The 18,534-nt window shown below is 34.8% G+C and overlaps 1 protein-coding gene across 6 annotated transcripts in view; it reads left to right on the forward strand.

The window, feature by feature from the left end:
* The window catches only part of trpn1 (transient receptor potential cation channel, subfamily N, member 1), a 90,044-nt gene that overhangs the window by 37,006 nt on the left and 34,504 nt on the right, over positions 1–18,534 (forward strand). For all 6 annotated transcript variants that reach the window (XM_058752813.1, XM_058752814.1, XM_058752815.1 and 3 more), the window contains 12 exons: positions 1,269–1,370; positions 4,725–4,826; positions 5,662–5,760; positions 6,962–7,162; positions 9,392–9,493; positions 9,578–9,676; positions 10,826–10,954; positions 11,050–11,178; positions 11,259–11,375; positions 13,904–14,002; positions 16,857–17,057; positions 17,127–17,225. In XM_058752813.1, coding sequence (XP_058608796.1) covers positions 1,269–1,370; positions 4,725–4,826; positions 5,662–5,760; positions 6,962–7,162; positions 9,392–9,493; positions 9,578–9,676; positions 10,826–10,954; positions 11,050–11,178; positions 11,259–11,375; positions 13,904–14,002; positions 16,857–17,057; positions 17,127–17,225 — 1,479 coding nt within the window. The remainder of the gene's footprint in view (positions 1–1,268; positions 1,371–4,724; positions 4,827–5,661; positions 5,761–6,961; positions 7,163–9,391; positions 9,494–9,577; positions 9,677–10,825; positions 10,955–11,049; positions 11,179–11,258; positions 11,376–13,903; positions 14,003–16,856; positions 17,058–17,126; positions 17,226–18,534) is intronic.

Here is an 18,534-nt window from a genome sequence, read left to right on the forward strand (position 1 = left end):
AAATCAAGGTCCCAGAGTCTGAAGGAAGAGTGGAGAGGCACAGAATCCATGTTGCTTGAAGTCCAGTGTGAAGTTTCCACAGTCAGTGATGATTTGGGCTGCCATGTCATCTGCTGGTGTTGGTCCACTGTGTTTTCTGAAGTCCACAGTCAATGCAGCCATCTACCGGAAATTTTAGAGCACTTCATGCTTCCTTCTGTTGACAAGCTTAATGGAGATGCTGATTTCATTTTCCAACAGGACTTGGCACCTGCCCACACTGCCAAAGGTACCAAAAGCTGGTTCAATGACCATAGTGTTACTGTGCTTGATTGGCCAGCAAACTCGCTGACCTGAACCCCATAGAGAATCTGTGGGGCATTGTCAAGAGGAAGATGAGAGACACCAGACCCAACAATGCAGAAGAGCTGAAGGCCACTATCAGAGCAACCTGGGCTCTCATAACACCTGAGCAGTGCCACAGACTGATCGACTCCATGCCACGCCGCATTGCTGCAGTAATTCAGGCAAAGGAGCCCCAACTAAGTATTGAGTGCTGTACATGCTCATACTTTTCATCTTCATACTTTTCAGTTGGCCAAGATTTCTAAAAATCCTTTCTTTGTATTGGTCTTAAGTAATATTCTAATATTTTGAGATACTGATTTTTGACTTTCATGAGCTGTAAGCTCTAATCATCAAAATTAAAAGAAATAAACATTTGAAATATATCAGTCTGTGTGTAATGAATGAATATAATATACAAGTTTCACTTTTTGAATGGAATTAGTGAAATAAATCAACTTTTTGATGATATTCTAATTATATGACCAGCACCTGTAGATGGAACAGATGTGTTTCTTGAAGATGGCTAAGGATTCAGCTGCTGGGATAGAGTTGGGCAGGTGATTCCACCAGGAGGGAACAGTTAAGGTGAAAGTCCGTGAAGGTGATTTTGTGCCTCTTTGGGATGGCACAATAGGGCGCCGTTCACTTACAAAACGCAAGCTTGTAGAGGGCACTTAAGTCTGAAGTAATGAATTTAGGTAAAGGGGTGCAGAGCCAGTGGTGGTTTTGTAATCATCAATGCCTTGATTTTATGCCAGCAGCTATTAGTAACCTGGAGAGCAATAAGAAACTTAGGTTTGCTAATATAGAGAACATATGAGTCAATGTTGTGCTGCTGTTTGAAACACAAACATTGTGTTTCCATTTCTATGTGATTTCTCTTACTGGAAAAGACAGAGTGGTGTTGAGCTAATTACCCATCATGCCTTGTTTGTTTTCAGAATGAATGGCAGACTCCTCTGCACATCGCCGCTCTGGAAGGAGACGAGAACATGCTGAAGTTTTTATACCACTGCAAGGCCAGTCCTAACATCTTAGACAAGGTGAGACTGAAAACATTGTTTATATATAACTGAACAGTCAATTCAGTTATGAAGACTGCCTGTTTATCTATATGGATTCCCAAATGTTTTTGTCAGCTGAACCCCTTTGATCTATATATTAATATTGTATAATACAATATACAGCTCTGGAAAAAATTAAGAGACCTCTTGAAAATTCTCTGGATTTACTGGAAAGTTTACTGGATCTGATAGGTATGGTTTTGAGTAAAATGTTAATATTTGTTTTATTCTATAAGGGTCTGATAACATTTCTTCCAAATTTCAAAAAAATATTTAATTTAGAGCATTTTTTTTTTTTTTTTTTGCATAAATGACAAATGTGTTCATTTGTTGTAATTGAAAATCAGGGTTATTCCACCAAATATTGATTTCTTAAAGGGGTCATATAATGCCCATTTTCCACAAGTTGATATTATTCTTTAGGGTCTTAATGAAAAGTCTGTAACATAGTAACCTTATCACTTCTCGTGTGCGTTTGGCTGTAGTTTGCGGAGCAGACAGAGTTGTCGTGATTCTTCCTGTTGTAAAGTCGTGCAGTGTGCAACCTCCTGTCGCCGATCCATCATGCAATGTGAACACAGCAGCAACTGAATGCTACCCCTGACAGTCGTACAGAGTTAAAACAATGATGATCCGATGATTTTGAAAATCATGCCGTGTGAACTAGGCATTAGGGGTTTATGTACTTTTTTTTTTTTTTAAAGTTTTGTAAAAATACTGTTTTAAGTATTTGTTACATTCCTCATCAATCAATTGTGGTACATCTAGGGATATTATTAGACATAACATACAAGATTTATGTGTGTGCATATCAAAGCGGGAAAGGAACCGCACAAACAAAATCAATAATTTTGTCACAATGTTTATTTCCTTTTAAAGTGCTTGAGAGAGAGTGAAGTGGTAAAGTAAATATTTACAATAGGACAAGCAATGAATGAGGAAGACAAGAACAATTTGGAGGAGAGGAAGGAGAGTGAGAGAGATGCTTATATCAAACTAAATCAAACAAAAACTCCCAGTAACTAATGTTAAACAAACTAAATTATCTATCAACAGAAAATGTAGAAACAAACATCTTCAGCGTACGAGATGCAACCACTAACACTACACTGACTAACCAAACAAAAACATTCAAGATTAGCACCTCTCGCCCTAGCCTGGTGTATCTAATACAATAACAGGGTTTGTCCTGCATTGAAAATTTTTTGGCGGCCGCCAGAACGAATTTTTGTCCCACCAAAGCCGTATTTGATCGGTTCGTGTGATTTATGAGTGATGTAAATGACTGCTGCGCTTGTGATAGTGTGCATGTTAACTGAGGGAGAGAGAGCAGAGAGCCCTTCCCCACGCACTCTCTCTGGGCCTGATTACACCTGCTCACTTTATGCGTTATCTCTGGTTGAACAGCTATCCGATCGCGAATTCGAAACGCTTTCGATATGGATTTAAATCCGATCACTCAAACCACTTCTGTCTGGGACGCATTCCAGACGAAAACTGGACAAGTGTAAATGCATCTGCTTGTTGAAACCACATATGTACATTTTACTCCTCCCAAAATGTTAAAAAAACAAACGTGTGAGAGCGTGTTATATGACATGTAATAGTCAGATATGACAGCGCTAATGCTACACGCACCGCCACGGATATAGCCAGCAAGAAAACTGCCGCGAATGAAACTGAAAGTAAAGTAACTTATCTTTCCACTGCTGATGCAGCTCTCTCCTGTTGAGGAAAAAAAAATTAACTTAAATGATTTTAGCAAATGGCTGCAATATAACAAAGAGTGAAAAATTTAAGGGGGTCTGAATACTTTCCATACCCACTGTATATGACCATGTGTAGTTAAAATCATTTAGGCTACTTTAGACTGAGAGAGGTGAAACCAGCCACAAAGCAATTTGTTAGACAGTTGCTAATTTTATTCAGATGTATGGTAGAAAATTAGACTACTAGTTAAATATAAACTTTTAATGCAACTTTTAAATGCTTTTTCAATATTGACAATTATAATTGTGAGGTCTAGCAAAGAAGGATCCTATCTTACAAAAATATGAAAGCCAGTTTTATTATATTCCCTGACAGAGGCTGTTTTTTCTTTCATGAATAAATATCATTAAAAATCACAATCTGTTTCTTTGCATTTATTTTAGTTATGGTCAGTATTGGGTTCGCAGATCACATGGGGAGGGTTCTTTTTACTGTGTGTGTGGATGACCGTCAGCCACCACCGAAGACCTTTTTTGACCCAGGAAAAACCCTGAATAAGTAAATCTACATGAAGTAAATGTATGTCGTGACATGCCTTACTCACAACCTCTCCAAACAGCCTGCACAACTTTCATCAGTGACTAAAGAAGCCTCAATATCGTTTAACATCAAACAGGTGCAGGGCGCACACCACAGTCATAATCAACAACCAGCAAAACACTGATTCTACTGCAAAACAACAGAGCCATAACCCCAACAAAAATCAGACTCTCAGACTGGTCTTCTCACAAGAGCCGTATCCTCACTCAGCCCAGACTAATCGCCACTGAAATGTTAGAGTGGATTTTAAACTGCCCGACAGCAGGCAATTGGTTGCGCGATCACAGATGTCAGCAGAGTGGCAGGTGGATCCTCCAATGAACTTCACATCTGAAACGGACAAGCGTACATACAGACACACTCATGCAGCAACATATATATATATAGCAAGCTTACATAGCGTAGTATTGTTTTTATGTCTAAATACATTCAAATTGCCTTCAGGAAATTAAATGCAAGCAAACTGAACTCAATTAAAATTGTACAATCCGCATGTTGCAGTTCACTGATGTCACATTACATGCAAGTAAGCATATAAAATATTTCATCTTTTTCTGTAAGTGTTTTTTAAATGTTTATTTTGCAGTTTACATTTTTAATGATTTAATTTTTAGTAGGCATTTTATTGTTATTTAACATGTATTTTGTTTGACACATTTGTCATTTAATTCATTTTCAATGTTTAATTTTATTTTCAATATTAAATTTTTGTGGTCGAATAAGTTTTATTTTGATTTTTTAATTGTTTATTTTATAATTTTATTTGATTAATTGTCAGTTTTTTTACAATTTATTTAAATTTTAATTGTTTTATATTAATTTTTTTAGTATGTATTTTATTTTGATTTTTTATTTAACATGTTTGTGATATTTTCAGTGTTTTATTTAAATTGTTTTGTTTTGAATTTTTGAATTATCTTTATGATTTAATAAATTTTCAATTAGCGTTTAATTTTTTTCTAATCATTTAATTACATTTTTATTACTCTTCTTTTTATATATCTCTTTTCACCTCTGTTTCAGATGGACAGATCTCCTCTACACATCGCCGCAGAGCAGGGACACACCAATGCAGTCGAGATCCTCACCGAGAAGTTTAGGTCATGTGTGTTAGCAAGAACAAAGGTGATCCGATTTCAAATAGTTTATTATTACTTGGATGCAAAAATTAAGTCTCAATTAAGTTTAAACTTGATCTTTTGGGAATTTGGGAAAAACTGGAATAAATTTTCATTTTTTGGTAGAGATACAAATTAAACTTTTTTTTCAGATACAGTAGGCTTACTTGACATGTATACATTTACTTAACATCTTTTGTTGGTTAACATTAATGACACGGATAGGTATTTAATTAGGAATGCGGTCCATTTAAGACGGATGCATGTAATACTGACACACATTCACTCCCGGGAAAAACGGGACGTCTGGTCACACTATCCCTAGCCCTTCAGGTGCTGAGGCCATTGTTTCAGATCGCTAGTTCGCGTTTTGGTAGCCTATCTATCCGCTGCGGCTGCCATACTGAGACTAGATATGCGAACGCACCTCATCTGATTGCAATCCAATGACAGGGACGCACATTTTGAAAGTCAAGACAGTTAACTTAGCCTATAGGATGTATTTTGAATGTCTGGTAGTCTTCAAATAACATTCTAGTACCGTCTCGTCTTGTTAACGAAGACGCGGCATAAATTTCGTCATAGTTTTTATCATCAGATATTAGTTTTAGCTCGTCAACATCTCGTCTTAGTCACAGAAAAAAGGTTTGTTAATGAATACTTTTCGTCGTCTTCGTTGACGAAATTAACACTGGAGGAGAAGCTCAGATAATTTGATGATAAATATTTGAGTCCATATTGAGATCTCTTATTTGTGATTGCAGACTTTGAGTGCAAATTTGAGCACAGTGTTGTATTCTGTGAAGATTTTTCTAATGAATCTCCCGTATGATCTTGTACAGGACGGCAACACGCTTTTGCATATCGCATCTCAATGTGGTCACCCTGCAACCGCTCTCACGCTACTGAGGAAAGGCGTCTCGCTGCACATGCCTAACAAGGTACTCAACACATCTGTGAAATTAGTTTATTAGTAGACTGGTTACTATAAATTGGAAGATTGGATTAGATCTTGAAAATTGTTTGTTCAAAAGAAGAGAAGGGTTTCTTTAGGTTTTGATTCTGAATCAGACCTTCAGTATTTGTTGTTCAAAACTTCTTAATAAGATTAAAATAAGAAAACATTATTGGAGTAAGTTTTACAAGAAAATACAATTTCAGTCTTTCTGCTTCAATATTTCATGTTTAATTCAATGTTAACTTCCAGTTTTTTTTGTAATAATTTCTGAATTTACTAGCAATTTCTGAATGAAAACAGTTTAAAAATGTAATTCCTACATCATTTTTTTAAATTTTATTTTAGTGTTATTTATATACTATTATAGTATTTATTAACATTTCAAATTGGCGGATTCAGGGATTTTAGGAACAAATTTTTTTTTTTTTTGTCCCATAACATAATCCCCCAAACAACTGTCAATATCAAGCAAAAAATAATGTTTAATTCTTAAAATTATTTAAAAAATAATTTAAAATAAAAAAATTATTAAAAGTCTAATTTAAATCTTAGAATATATTGTAACACACAGTATATTACATATATTGTAATTATCACTGTATATTAATTACAGTGACGCAATGAGCCAGTCAAAAGTAGTTTCTTACAATTGCATCCTTATTGCATGTATATTTGTTCATTTTTATTTATTAGTTGTGGAAACTGTGGAACTGAAAATAGAAGGGGATGTTTATATTATTTTATTGTGCTGTTTCTGTAAAATAATAGCACTTAATGTGGCATAATGCTGACTGTTCTGCCTGTTGTTCATTTTATATCTAGTAGGCTATATTTTGATTTGTGACCCTATTTAAAGCTCTGCTAATCCACATTTGATCATCTGAAAAAGTATTTTTGGATCAGAATGATACAATCCAATGCTGCTTTGAAAAATTGTCATAGTGCAAAAATACAATGCACCAAAGTTGCATTAGAGATTTGCATTATATATTTTTGCATTAGATTTTTGCAAATTCAGTGCATGATATGCTTTGCAGTAAACTGAGTTCCTTGCATTATAGGACTTCCAAATCCTGTTTTGTTTTATAACACTGTTTAGATCTTGTTTTCAGCATTGGTTGTGACTAATCTTATTTCTATAATCTGTTCTTGTGCGTGGTTGGATGTTGTGTGATGTTGTGCAGTCAGGGGCGGTTTGTCTTCACGCCGTAGCCAAGAGAGGACACGCAGCTGTAGTGAAGGCTTTGCTCGAGAAGGGGGCACATGTGGATGCCACGGCTAAAGATGGACAGACGGCACTTCACATCGCGGTGGAGAACTGCAAGCCGCAGGTGGTGCAGATGCTGCTGGGATTCGGGGCAAATGTGGAGCTCAGAGGAGGAAAGGTAAAAACACACCTGTACGGATCTGATTGATCATGAAGACATTTCCAGCAGAGTTCAGTGAGGAGTCATTTAAAAGAATCATCTTAACTAATTTTAAAGAAAAAGAGGTTTTTGTAAAGAGCTTTACAATAAGTCCTCATTAGTTCATACATTAACGTACAATGATACATTTGATACAGTATCTATATATTAACTGTTCATTATTAGTTTGGATTAGCACAGATCCATTAAATAATATTAACAGATGCAACTTTTAATAATGTAATAGTCAGTTTTATTATTTAGTTAGTTGCTAATACAGCATTTCTGATGTTAATTTAGTTTAACTATTAAAATAACTGAAACTTAAACTGAAATAAAAATGAATAAATCTTACGAAAAAAATACGAAACAAAAAAAAACACTAAACAACCAAACCATAAAAATGATTTTCGTTACTTGAAATAAAATAAACGTTAACTGAGATAAAATATAATATTAATAAGTTAAATAAAATATATATTTATTTTATTTCAGATAGTTGAGCAACATTTCTCGCCATAAAAATGTTGTTACTTAAAATAAAATAAATATTAACAGATATAAAATAAAATGTATTTAAAAAACTTACTAAATAACAATTGAATACTAATAACTGAAACTAAATAAAAATTGGGGGGGAAAAAACGATATAGACAAAAATTGAAAAGAACAAAACAAAATTACTAAAACAATACAAAAATGAAAATAAAAACAGAAACTCTAAAAAAGAAAAGCTAATTAAAGGGGTGGTTGATTGCGATTTCACTTTTTTAACGTTAGTTATTGTGTAATGTTGCATAAAGTTTGAGTCATAAATGTTTGAGCATAAACAATATCTGCAAAGTTGCGGCGCTGAAAGTTCAATGCAAACAGAGATATCGTCTTTTAAAATTCTGGCATTTTAATGCCTACAAAAACGGTTGGTAAGGGACTACAACGAATTACTTCCCGGGTCCGTTATGTCACGAACCCAGATAAACCCCGCCTCCGGTAACACACAACAAAGGGGGCGAGGCCATGCTGCGCTGCTTTAGAGAAGAGGAAGAGAAAACTAGGGGTGCACGTAAAAATCTATTCATATATGAATCGCGATTCTGTCTTCTAACGATTCAAATGGATTCACAAGTTTCAAAATCATGTTCTAAAGCAGCGGTTCTCAATCCTGTTCCTCGCGTCCCCTGCTCTGCACACGCTCTGCATCTCTCTCTCTCTCTCTCTCTCTCTCTCAACAATGAAATGTTCCATTTATACACTTATTTTCACACAGCTATGACAAGCGTTAAACATGGAGGCGCCTGCAGTTGCCGTACTGTATTAAAGCTTTAATCAGGATAAAACCATATATTAAAAGCTAACAGAAGCAGTAGCACTTACAAATAACAGCATATCTAAAAGTCTCTCTAAAAGAGACAACAACAAACAAAAAACATACCATTAAGAGCCGTGCTTGCACAGGTTCTGCGCGATCTTCTTCACTAAAATTCCTCTGCCTCTCAATCGGGCTCAAATTGATAAGCAATATAGACGACGCCTTTGTTTACAATACAACCGGAGCACATGCCGCTGAGTTGAGGGGCGGGACATTTAGACACGCACTAGAGGCGGTTTAGCCAATCACAACACACTGAGCCAGCTGGCCAATCTGAGCCCATTGCGTATTTCTGAGGGAGGGGCTTCATAAAACCAGGAAATGATCAGCGCGTTTAGAGGAGAAGGGACAGAGTGGTGTGGAATAAAGGTAAATTATGTGAAAAATAATGCATTTTTTAAAAATGAAGCATTAACACATGTTAGACTGCACCCCATCAACACAATCAACCCTAGAAAAAAAACAGTCAACCACCCCTTTAAAAATAATAATAAAAAACATAGTATCTCAGTGATTCTAAAATAATACTGGTATTAGTACATATTGAAATTAACATTAACTGAAATTAATATACAGTTTAGAAGTGTCATTGTTAACAAATGGAACCTTATTGTAAAATGTTATAGAATAATTTTTTATTTATTTTTTTCTGCACCTGCATGTTTTCCATGGAACAGGAAAAAGGTTTTTTTAAAGTAGGAAGCTTTGATTTCAGGTCCAGTAAAGTTAAGGCTGAATCAATCTGCAAATAATAGTGGTTTTGCCAAGTGTTTTATCAGTTCATGAAATTTTCCACCAAATGAAAGCAAACTTGGTTGATGTGCGTGTCCTCTATAAAGGCGCAGGAAACCCCTCTGCACATCGCAGCGAGAGTGAAGGAAGGTGAACGGGCGGCTGAAATGCTTCTGAAGAGCGGAGCCGATGTGAACGCAGAGCAGAAGGTCGGTCAGAAGGGGGCGCCACAGGATCACAGTGTTTAACGAAGGTAAACCTGCCATTAAAACAGTGTTTCTCTCTTTGATCAGAACGGAGAGACAGCTATGCATGTAGCCGCACGTCACGGTGCTCTGCAGATGATACGAGCGCTGATCCAGGAGGGTGGAGACGTGACCTGGAAGTCTAAGGTACTTTATTAAACATCTGTCCTGGAGAAATAGTGCATTTTAAGGTGAGACACAACAACAACAACAAAAAAGTTCAATAATAAATTGTAAATTCAATAATAAATTGCAGTTGTATTATTTTTTTAAATGTTATCTTAAATTACTTCTAATCTTATTTTACTTATTTATATTTATTATTTTAATGTTGCTAATAAAATATTTTTAATTTATGCATTAACTAATGTTAACTCGTGCTGTTTTTAATGTTAAAAATATATTAGAATATGTAAAAAAAAAAAAAAAAAAAAAGATTAATAAATGCTGGAAAAGTACTGTTCATTGTTTATGTTAACAATTGCATTAACTAATGTTATTTCATGCATGTTTCCTTGAATGGATATAATAAAAATGTAAATGTACTGTATTTTGTATTTTTGTAATTCATTCTTTATATTTTGTTTATATTTATTAATTCAACCCCAACTTTGAAAAAACCATACTAAAATGTATTTATTTAATAAACTTGTTCAAAAGTTATTTATATTTTTATGTTCTTTATATTTTGTTAATATTAATTCAACCCCAACTTTTAAAAAGCTATAAGATTTATTTATTCATTCATTCATTTATTTATTTATTTTAATTTATTTATTGTTTTTATTTAAATTTTATATTTTGTATTAAATTGTGTATTGTATTTATATTTATTAATTAAACGCCCACTTTTAAAAAGCCATACTAAAATGTATTTTTATATATATATATATATATATATATATATATATATATATATTTATTTATTTATTTATTTATTTATTTATTTATTTAATGAAATGTCTTGTTCAAAAGTTTAGTTTTTTGCATTCTTTTGTATTCTTTATATAAATTTTTTTTATTCAAACCCCAACTTTAAAAAGCCATACTAAGATTTATTAATTTATTTATTTTTAAATGTCCTATTTGAAAGTTATTTATATTTTGTATTTATTAATTCAACCCCACTTTTTTTTTTAAGCCATACTAAGATTAATGAATTTATTTGCATTTTCACCCTTTTTGTCTTCTCTTGTAGGAGAGTCACTGTTTCTATAGTCACTTCTAGTTCTATCTTCACTGAATTCTATATCAATATTATCTAAATCTAAATCTGTGCTGTTATTTTGTGTTGAGGTTGGTGAAAACCCTCTCCACGTTGCGGTGCGTCACTGTCACGCTTGCGTGGTGGAGGAGGTTTTAAACTCTCTGACCAATGAGAGGAGCCGTCAGGAGGCGGAGCTGTGTGTGCGTGAAGGGAACCAGGTCAGACTCACAGATCAATGAGAACGACATGATAAACTACCAAAAACACCAGACAAAACCCTGCATGCTTTACTTGTGTTTGGCGCCCCCTGCAGAAGGGCGAGACGCCACTGCACCTGGCAGCTGAGCTCAGGAGCGACGCGGTGCATCGGCCGGATGAGGACACCTGCATCATCAAGATCCTGATGGAGCATCACGCTGACGTCACCGCCGTCACCCGACAGGTGTGCTTCGTGCTGTTTGACAGACATCTTTACACAAAACTGACCAGTGCGCTGGTATTGTGAATGTGTTGTTTCTTCAGAGCGGAGAGACACCTCTTCATTACAGCGCCAGGGTGGGAAACACCGCTGTTCTTCAGGAGATGCTCAGTAATGTCCCCTCCAACCAGCTCCAGACCGCCATCAACAAACACGCCAAGGTATAAATCAGCAGTGATCTCAGAAAGATCTCACACTGATCTGACGCTTCAGTAAGGGCACAGACTACAGCTTATTAGACTCAAGTGTTTTCTTTCCTTGTACCTTACCTATTCTTTAAAACATGCGTATGACCCTCTTATAAAACATGCAAAACTGTGCAGTTGGTGACATTATTTTTACTTTATTTTTAAAGATCAAATGTTCCCAAAGCACTAGTATTAGTTATTTTTTTATATTTTGAATTCAATTAAATTTTTTAATATTTTAATTGTAATTTTAGTTAAAGTAATTTTGTTATGTGCTTTTGTCATTTTCTTTAATGTAACTATTCAGAATTGATTTTTATATTTTGTATATTTCAGTTTTAATTTTAGTTTTAGTTCCATTTTAGTTTATTTATTTATTTATTTCCAGTTAGTAATTTTCATGCTTCAATGTAACATTATTTCAGTTAGTTTTTATTTAGTTTTCATCTAATATTTATTATTTTTATTTTATTTTAGCTTTATATCAGTTAACAAAAATGTTTTTAGTAGTATTAGTCTGATTTAACGATAATAACTCTTGAGTTAATAACTGCAAACTTTTTTGAATGTTTTATTGTTTTTTAATTTAAATTTAATTCATTTTTATTTTATCTGTTTTTAGGTTTAATGTTATTTTTGTTTTACTTTTAGTTTCAGTTTACAGTTAGTAATTTTAGTGCTTAATTTTAAAATTATTTGAGTTGTTCTTCATCCAATATTTTATTTATTTTATTTTATTTCAACTTCATTTAAAAAACTTTATTAAAAAATATAGTTCATATTTTTAGTTTTAGATTTAGTTAACAATGATTACCCTGGATGTACTGTCAGCTCCACTGTAAGTAGTTTGGTCCATTAGTGTTAAAGGTCCCATATTGTACACCTTTCTGGAGTTTTATTTTATGTTTTGATGTCCTTAAGAATATATATTTGCAGTATAAGTACCAAAAACCATCACAATATATTTTTACAGCTCTTCTCTCAGGAGCTCTGCTAAGAACAGGTCGATTTTGGCCTGTCTAATTAATATTCATGAGCCTCTCTTCTGATTGGCCTGTTGTTTCCTGAGTGACGCACAGCCAGGCCAACCACAGGTAACAGGTCATGTAGGGCCGATGTCACAAATATGTCACAGCGCTAGCTGGAAAAAAACAAACCGGAGGCGGCCCATTCAAACCAGCGCAGATTCAACTAAGTTACATAAGGAGCTTAAAATATCATCTTGTTTTGATGTTGGGTGCCAGAATCGACGTAATACAGCCTCAAATTAGAAATTTGATCGCATAAGTTACCTGCTGCCACTGCCAGACAAAAAAAACCGACGACTGGACAGAAACGATCGTCAAAAATGCTCGCATTTACAGTGCACACTTCTTATCAGAAAAGGTTCAATGAAGTATTGTCTTTTGTTGTTATGGGTGCGTCTGAAGATTTCATAATGTCTGTGTGCATGTGTGTAAAACAACAAACTAACGATTTATATATAATCATTTGTAATTGTATATACAATTGTAGCTGGAATAATGTAGCTGTAAAAATAGTTGCCTGCTGAAATTGAAGTGTATTTACATCTTCATCATGACAAGATAGACACAGTGAGTTAGTCAACCTTTTCGACATGTTTCCGTGTTGTTGTTGTTCAGCAATGGCATAGACGCGATGATGTCTGGGGGTTTGGCAAAAAGAGGGTGGGCGGTACTCTGGGTGGTGACTGAAGGCGGTGACTGAGTAGATCGGATGTCACATTTTTACGGAAGTCACAAGGGCTCGTGAAAAGGCTACTTTATGCAGGCTGTGTACACTTTACTGTGGATTGACTGTTTTGAAACTTAAGCCCTATTCGGACTAGTTTTACAAGGGTAGATGGAGTAATGTTAATTTACCACAGGACGTCTGTAATATTAATGGCCAATTCGCACGGGATAAGAAATCTCAGTAAAACTACCAGAAGTGGAAGGAGTAACTCGATTTACGCACTGCCTTCACCTCCCTGTCGTCATGTGCGTGCTACATCCATCGATTTTATTAATTAAATTAATTAAATTATGATTGGATTCTGTTTGCAATAGACACTTACCTAAAGCTAACAGAAGTTTCATGCCTCTAACAAGTGCTTTCGAGTCGTTAGTTTCGACCTTCTTTTTAATCTGAATGGTATGCATTGTCATATTCAGAAAGCATTTGAGGTTTGCCGCAGACTTGTCCCACCGCCTAGAACGCAACTGAATGTTTCTTCAAGCGTGGAAAAAACACGGAAAACTACTTTTAAACAGAAAAATACGGAATATTTACGTACATATTTACAGCTGGTCTATTCGCACGGGATTAGTATTACCTGAGGTAATTTCTCCGGACCTTTTTACAGAAGGTAAAAAAATCCCGTCCGAATAGGGCTTTATATGGTAGTATATAGCCCCTAGACCTCAGTTATCATGAAAAATATGGGACCTTTTAAAGTGTGTGTTTAATTGTTTGTGTGTGTGTTCACGTGTGTGGTACAGAACGGCTGGTCGCCACTGCTGTTGGCCGCAGAGCAGGGTCACACAGAGGTGGTGAAGATCCTGCTGCAGAACAATGCCAGAGTGGACGTGTTTGATGAGGTCAGAGACGATTAATCAATGAAGCGGCTTATTTCTGCTGCGTTTGGATCAGTGCTATTTACAGTATATACTATTAAATTATTTATTCATGTGAGATCGTTTTTATTTTTATATTTTCATTTTAATTTTAGCTTAAGTTTTGGTCAATTTGTTATTTGCTTTTTTTCTTTTCTTTTTTTTTACTTTTAAATTTGATTTTGATGTCATTTATTTTATTTATACATTTTTAATGAATCATTTATTAGTCTATTAAATGTGAATGTAATTTTATATAATATATTATATAAACATTAAAGTACTGTTAAATAACGGAAAAATCTATGAACAGCTGTATTTTTATTAACAAATTAAAATAGATTTTGTTAGAATTTTTAGTTATAAATAAATAATTATTTATAGCTAACAGATTATTATTATTATTATTAATAATAATAATTGAATTATAATAAAATATTTTAATTATATAATAAATTAAGTTTAATATAAAATATTTAATTATTGTAGTATTTTAAAAAGAAAACTATGTACATATAGGGAGTGTTCTTTCTTTATCAGAATTTAGATTAAAAAATAAAATCAGGTCTATGAGATGTAATTATTGTAGTATTTTAATACAGTTATTTTACAGTAATTGCCGTATTCATTTACCCTAGTATTGTATGTACATGCTACTCCAGGAAACTTTTTGTAGAAATAACAGTATGTATTTGCTTGAAATATTGTAGAAACAGTTTTCACCCAGAAATAGCTAGTAAATTTCACAATTACAAAGTAGTAACACATTGAATTAAACGTGAAATTTCTAAATTTTCTTCTAAAACCTACTCCAATAATCTTTGTTTTATTTACAACAACAACAAAAAAAATCACTTTTTACCAAAATCATTGTTTTCTTGTTTACATAATACTAAACAACATGCACGGTTCTTTTCAATGTTGGAGAATTTATTTTAATTAAAAAAAAAAAAAAAAAAAAAAAATATATATATATATATATATATATATATACACAGTGGGCACGGAAAGTATTCAGACCCCTTAAATTGTTCACTCTTTGTTATATTGCAGCCATTTGCTAAAATCATTTAAGTTCATTTTTTTTCCTCAATGTACACACAGCACCCCATATTGACAGAAAAACACAGAATTGTTGACATTTTTGCAGATTTATTAAAAAAGAAAAACTGAAATATCACATGGTCCTAAGTATTCAGACCCTTTGCTGTGACACTCATATATTTAACTCAGGTGCTGTCCATTTCTTCTGATCATCCTTGAGATGGTTCTACACCTTCATTTGAGTCCAGCTGTGTTTGATTATACTGATTGGACTTGATTAGGAAAGCCACACACCTGTCTATATAAGACCTTACAGCTCACAGTGCATGTCAGAGCAAATGAGAATCATGAGGTCAAAGGAACTGCCTGAAGAGCTCAGAGACAGAATTGTGGCAAGGCACAGATCTGTCCAAGGTTATTAAAAAATTTCTGCTGCACTTAAGGTTCCTAAGAGCACAGTGGCCTCCATAATCCTTAAATGGAAGACGTTCGGGACGACCAGAACCCTTCCTAGAGCTGGCCGTCCGCCAAACTGAGCTATCGGGGAGAAGAGCCTTGGTGAGAGAGGTAAAGAAGAACCCAAAGATCACTGTGGCTGAGCTCCAGAGATGCAGTCGGGAGATGGGAGAAAGTTGTAGAAAGTCAACCATCACTGCAGCCCTCCACCAGTCGGGGCTTTATGGCAGAGTGGCCCGACGGAAGCCTCTACTCAGTGCAAGACACATGAAAGCCCGCATGGAGTTTGCTAAAAACAGCTGAATAAGATTCTCTGGTCTGATGAGACCAAGATAGAACTTTTGGCCTTAATTCTAAGCGGTATGTGTGGAGAAAACCAGGCACTGCTCATCACCTGTCCAATACAGTCCCAACAGTGAAGCATGGTGGTGGCAGCATCATGCTGTGGGGTGTTTTCAGCTGCAGGGACAGGACGACTGGTTGCAATCGAGGGAAAGATGAATGCGGCCAAGTACAGGGATATCCTGGACAAAACCTTCTCCAGAGTGCTCAGGACCTCAGACTGGGCCAAGGTTTACCTTCCAACAAGACAATGACCGTGGCGCACAGCTAAAATAACGAAGGAGTGGCTTCACAACAACTCCGTGACTGTTCTTGAATGGCCCAGCCAGAGCCCTGACTTAAACCCAATTGAGCATCTCTGGAGAGACCTAAAAATGGCTGTCCACCAACGTTTACCATCCAACCTGACAGAACTGGAGAGGATCTGCAAGGAGGAATGGCAGAGGATCCCCAAATCCAGGTGTGAAAAACTTGTTGCATCTTTCCCAAAAAGACTCATGGCTGTATTAGATCAAAAGGGTGCTTCTACTAAATACTGAGCAAAGGGTCTGAATACTTAGGACCATGTGATATTTCAGTTTTTCTTTTTTAATAAATCTGCAAAAATGTCAACAATTCTGTGTTTTTCTGTCAATATGGGGTGCTGTGTGTACATTAATGAGGAAAAAAATTAACTTAAAATGATTTTAGCAAATGGCTGCAATATAACAGAGTGAAAAATTTAAGGGGTCTGAATACTTTCCGTACCCACTATGTGTGTGTGTGTGTGTGTGTGTGTATATGTATATGTATATGTGTATATATATATATATATATATATATATATATATATATATATATATATATATATATATATATATATATATTGTGACTTAATAGCGTTTTATTTTGAGACTTTCAGTTTTTTTGTTTTTTTATGGATCTGAATCTCTTAATCTGTATCCTGAAGAACCGCATCAGAAATAATGAATTGTGGATTTATATGAAATATCATCAGGAGGGGAAGGCCGCCATTCATCTGGCTGCAGAACATGGTCATCAAGACATCGTGGACATCCTGCTGGCCCATAAGGCCTTTGTGAACGCCAAGACCAAACTGGGCCTGACGCCTCTGCACCTCAGTGCTCAGAGCGGCTCGGCGCAGCTTGTCAGGTTACTGGTGGAGACCCATCAGGCCAGTGTTGATGCTCTCTCTCTGGTAAGAACTGAAAGCTCTGTGCAGATATGATAACCTAGAGAAATTAAACTGAACGGCTCGTTTTCACAGAGAAAGCAGACGCCTCTGCATCTGGCAGCCATCAGCGGACAGCTGGACGTTTGCTGCAGCCTGTTAAACCTGAAAGCTGACGTCACTGCCACAGATATTGTGAGTGTAATGAGACAGAAACACAGAGACTTGCAATAAATAATATATTGTGTTATTCAGATTACATCTCAAATCCACCATGATTTAATGAGTGCAACTTCAAAAATGGACTCTTTTGAGCAAAGTGAAACCACTTTGTGAATTTGTTTTTGTCATCTATCAATTATGTATTTCCTTTATTTAAACAAAATTCAATTTAAATATGTATAGTAAACTTAATACAACTGATATATAATTGAAATAACTCCTAATTGATTTCTACATTTATCTAAATAAATGCTTTTTACACAGCCAAGTTTATTCTGAGTAATCTCTATAACTGATCCAAATTCAATATAACTGTTACGGAGTGATCAGATCATGAGACTTGCGGATCCATCTGCAGAGCTTTATTCATAAGCATGGTCAGAAACGAGCATGGGTCGATACACAGCAAACAGAAATAGATGAGGCAAGACAAAGAGTATTCCTAGGACAAGCGTGGGTCTTCGATTGGCGGTCAGTATCCAACAGGGCAAGGCAAAGAGAGATAATCCAGGTACACAGCAATAATCCAGGCAGGGCCAAACACAATCCAAAACAGCAAGGCAAAGGGTTAATCCAAGATACACAGGCTAGAATCAAAACACGGGAAAACAGGCAAGGCAAGACTATGACTATGAAAACTAAGACAGGCTCCGTAAAGTAGCTATCAGCTAGGGTAGCGATATGTGCTTACAATACTCGGTAGTGAGAGAGTAAATTCGTAACAATAACACAGTAAAATATAAAAAGAAATAATAATACACAATGTCTGTATACAGATATAATTTATATTATATATACATAGTTAACAGTTAATGATAAAACGTAACACAATAAATAACAAACCTATAACATTATTTGTTACCATTAATTAATGTGAACTAATGAACAATATCTGCAGCATTTATTAGTCTAGCTTGTGTGAATTTAAGCATTTACTAATACCTTTTTAAAATTACAAGCTTTATTTGTTAATAATCGTTAATTCACTGTGAATTAACGTGTGAAAATAAATGAACAGTTGTTTTTTTAAGTAACATTAACATTAAGATTAATAAATGCTGTAAAAAAATATATATATTGGTAATTGGTAGTTCTTGTTAGCTAATGCATTAACTAATGTGAACAAATGAGACCTTAATGTGAAGTGATACCAAAATAAACCTTAAAATATTTAATAAAACTTGTTTATAAAATGTTTGAGGTAAAATACGATAAATTATTCTCTATATTTTCTTTTTTTATAAGTCGGAGATGTCATCTTTATAGCTGACAGAACCCTGAT

The sequence above is a fragment of the Onychostoma macrolepis genome, chromosome 19 (genome assembly GCF_012432095.1).
Source record: "Onychostoma macrolepis isolate SWU-2019 chromosome 19, ASM1243209v1, whole genome shotgun sequence".
Classification (NCBI taxonomy): domain Eukaryota; kingdom Metazoa; phylum Chordata; class Actinopteri; order Cypriniformes; family Cyprinidae; genus Onychostoma; species Onychostoma macrolepis.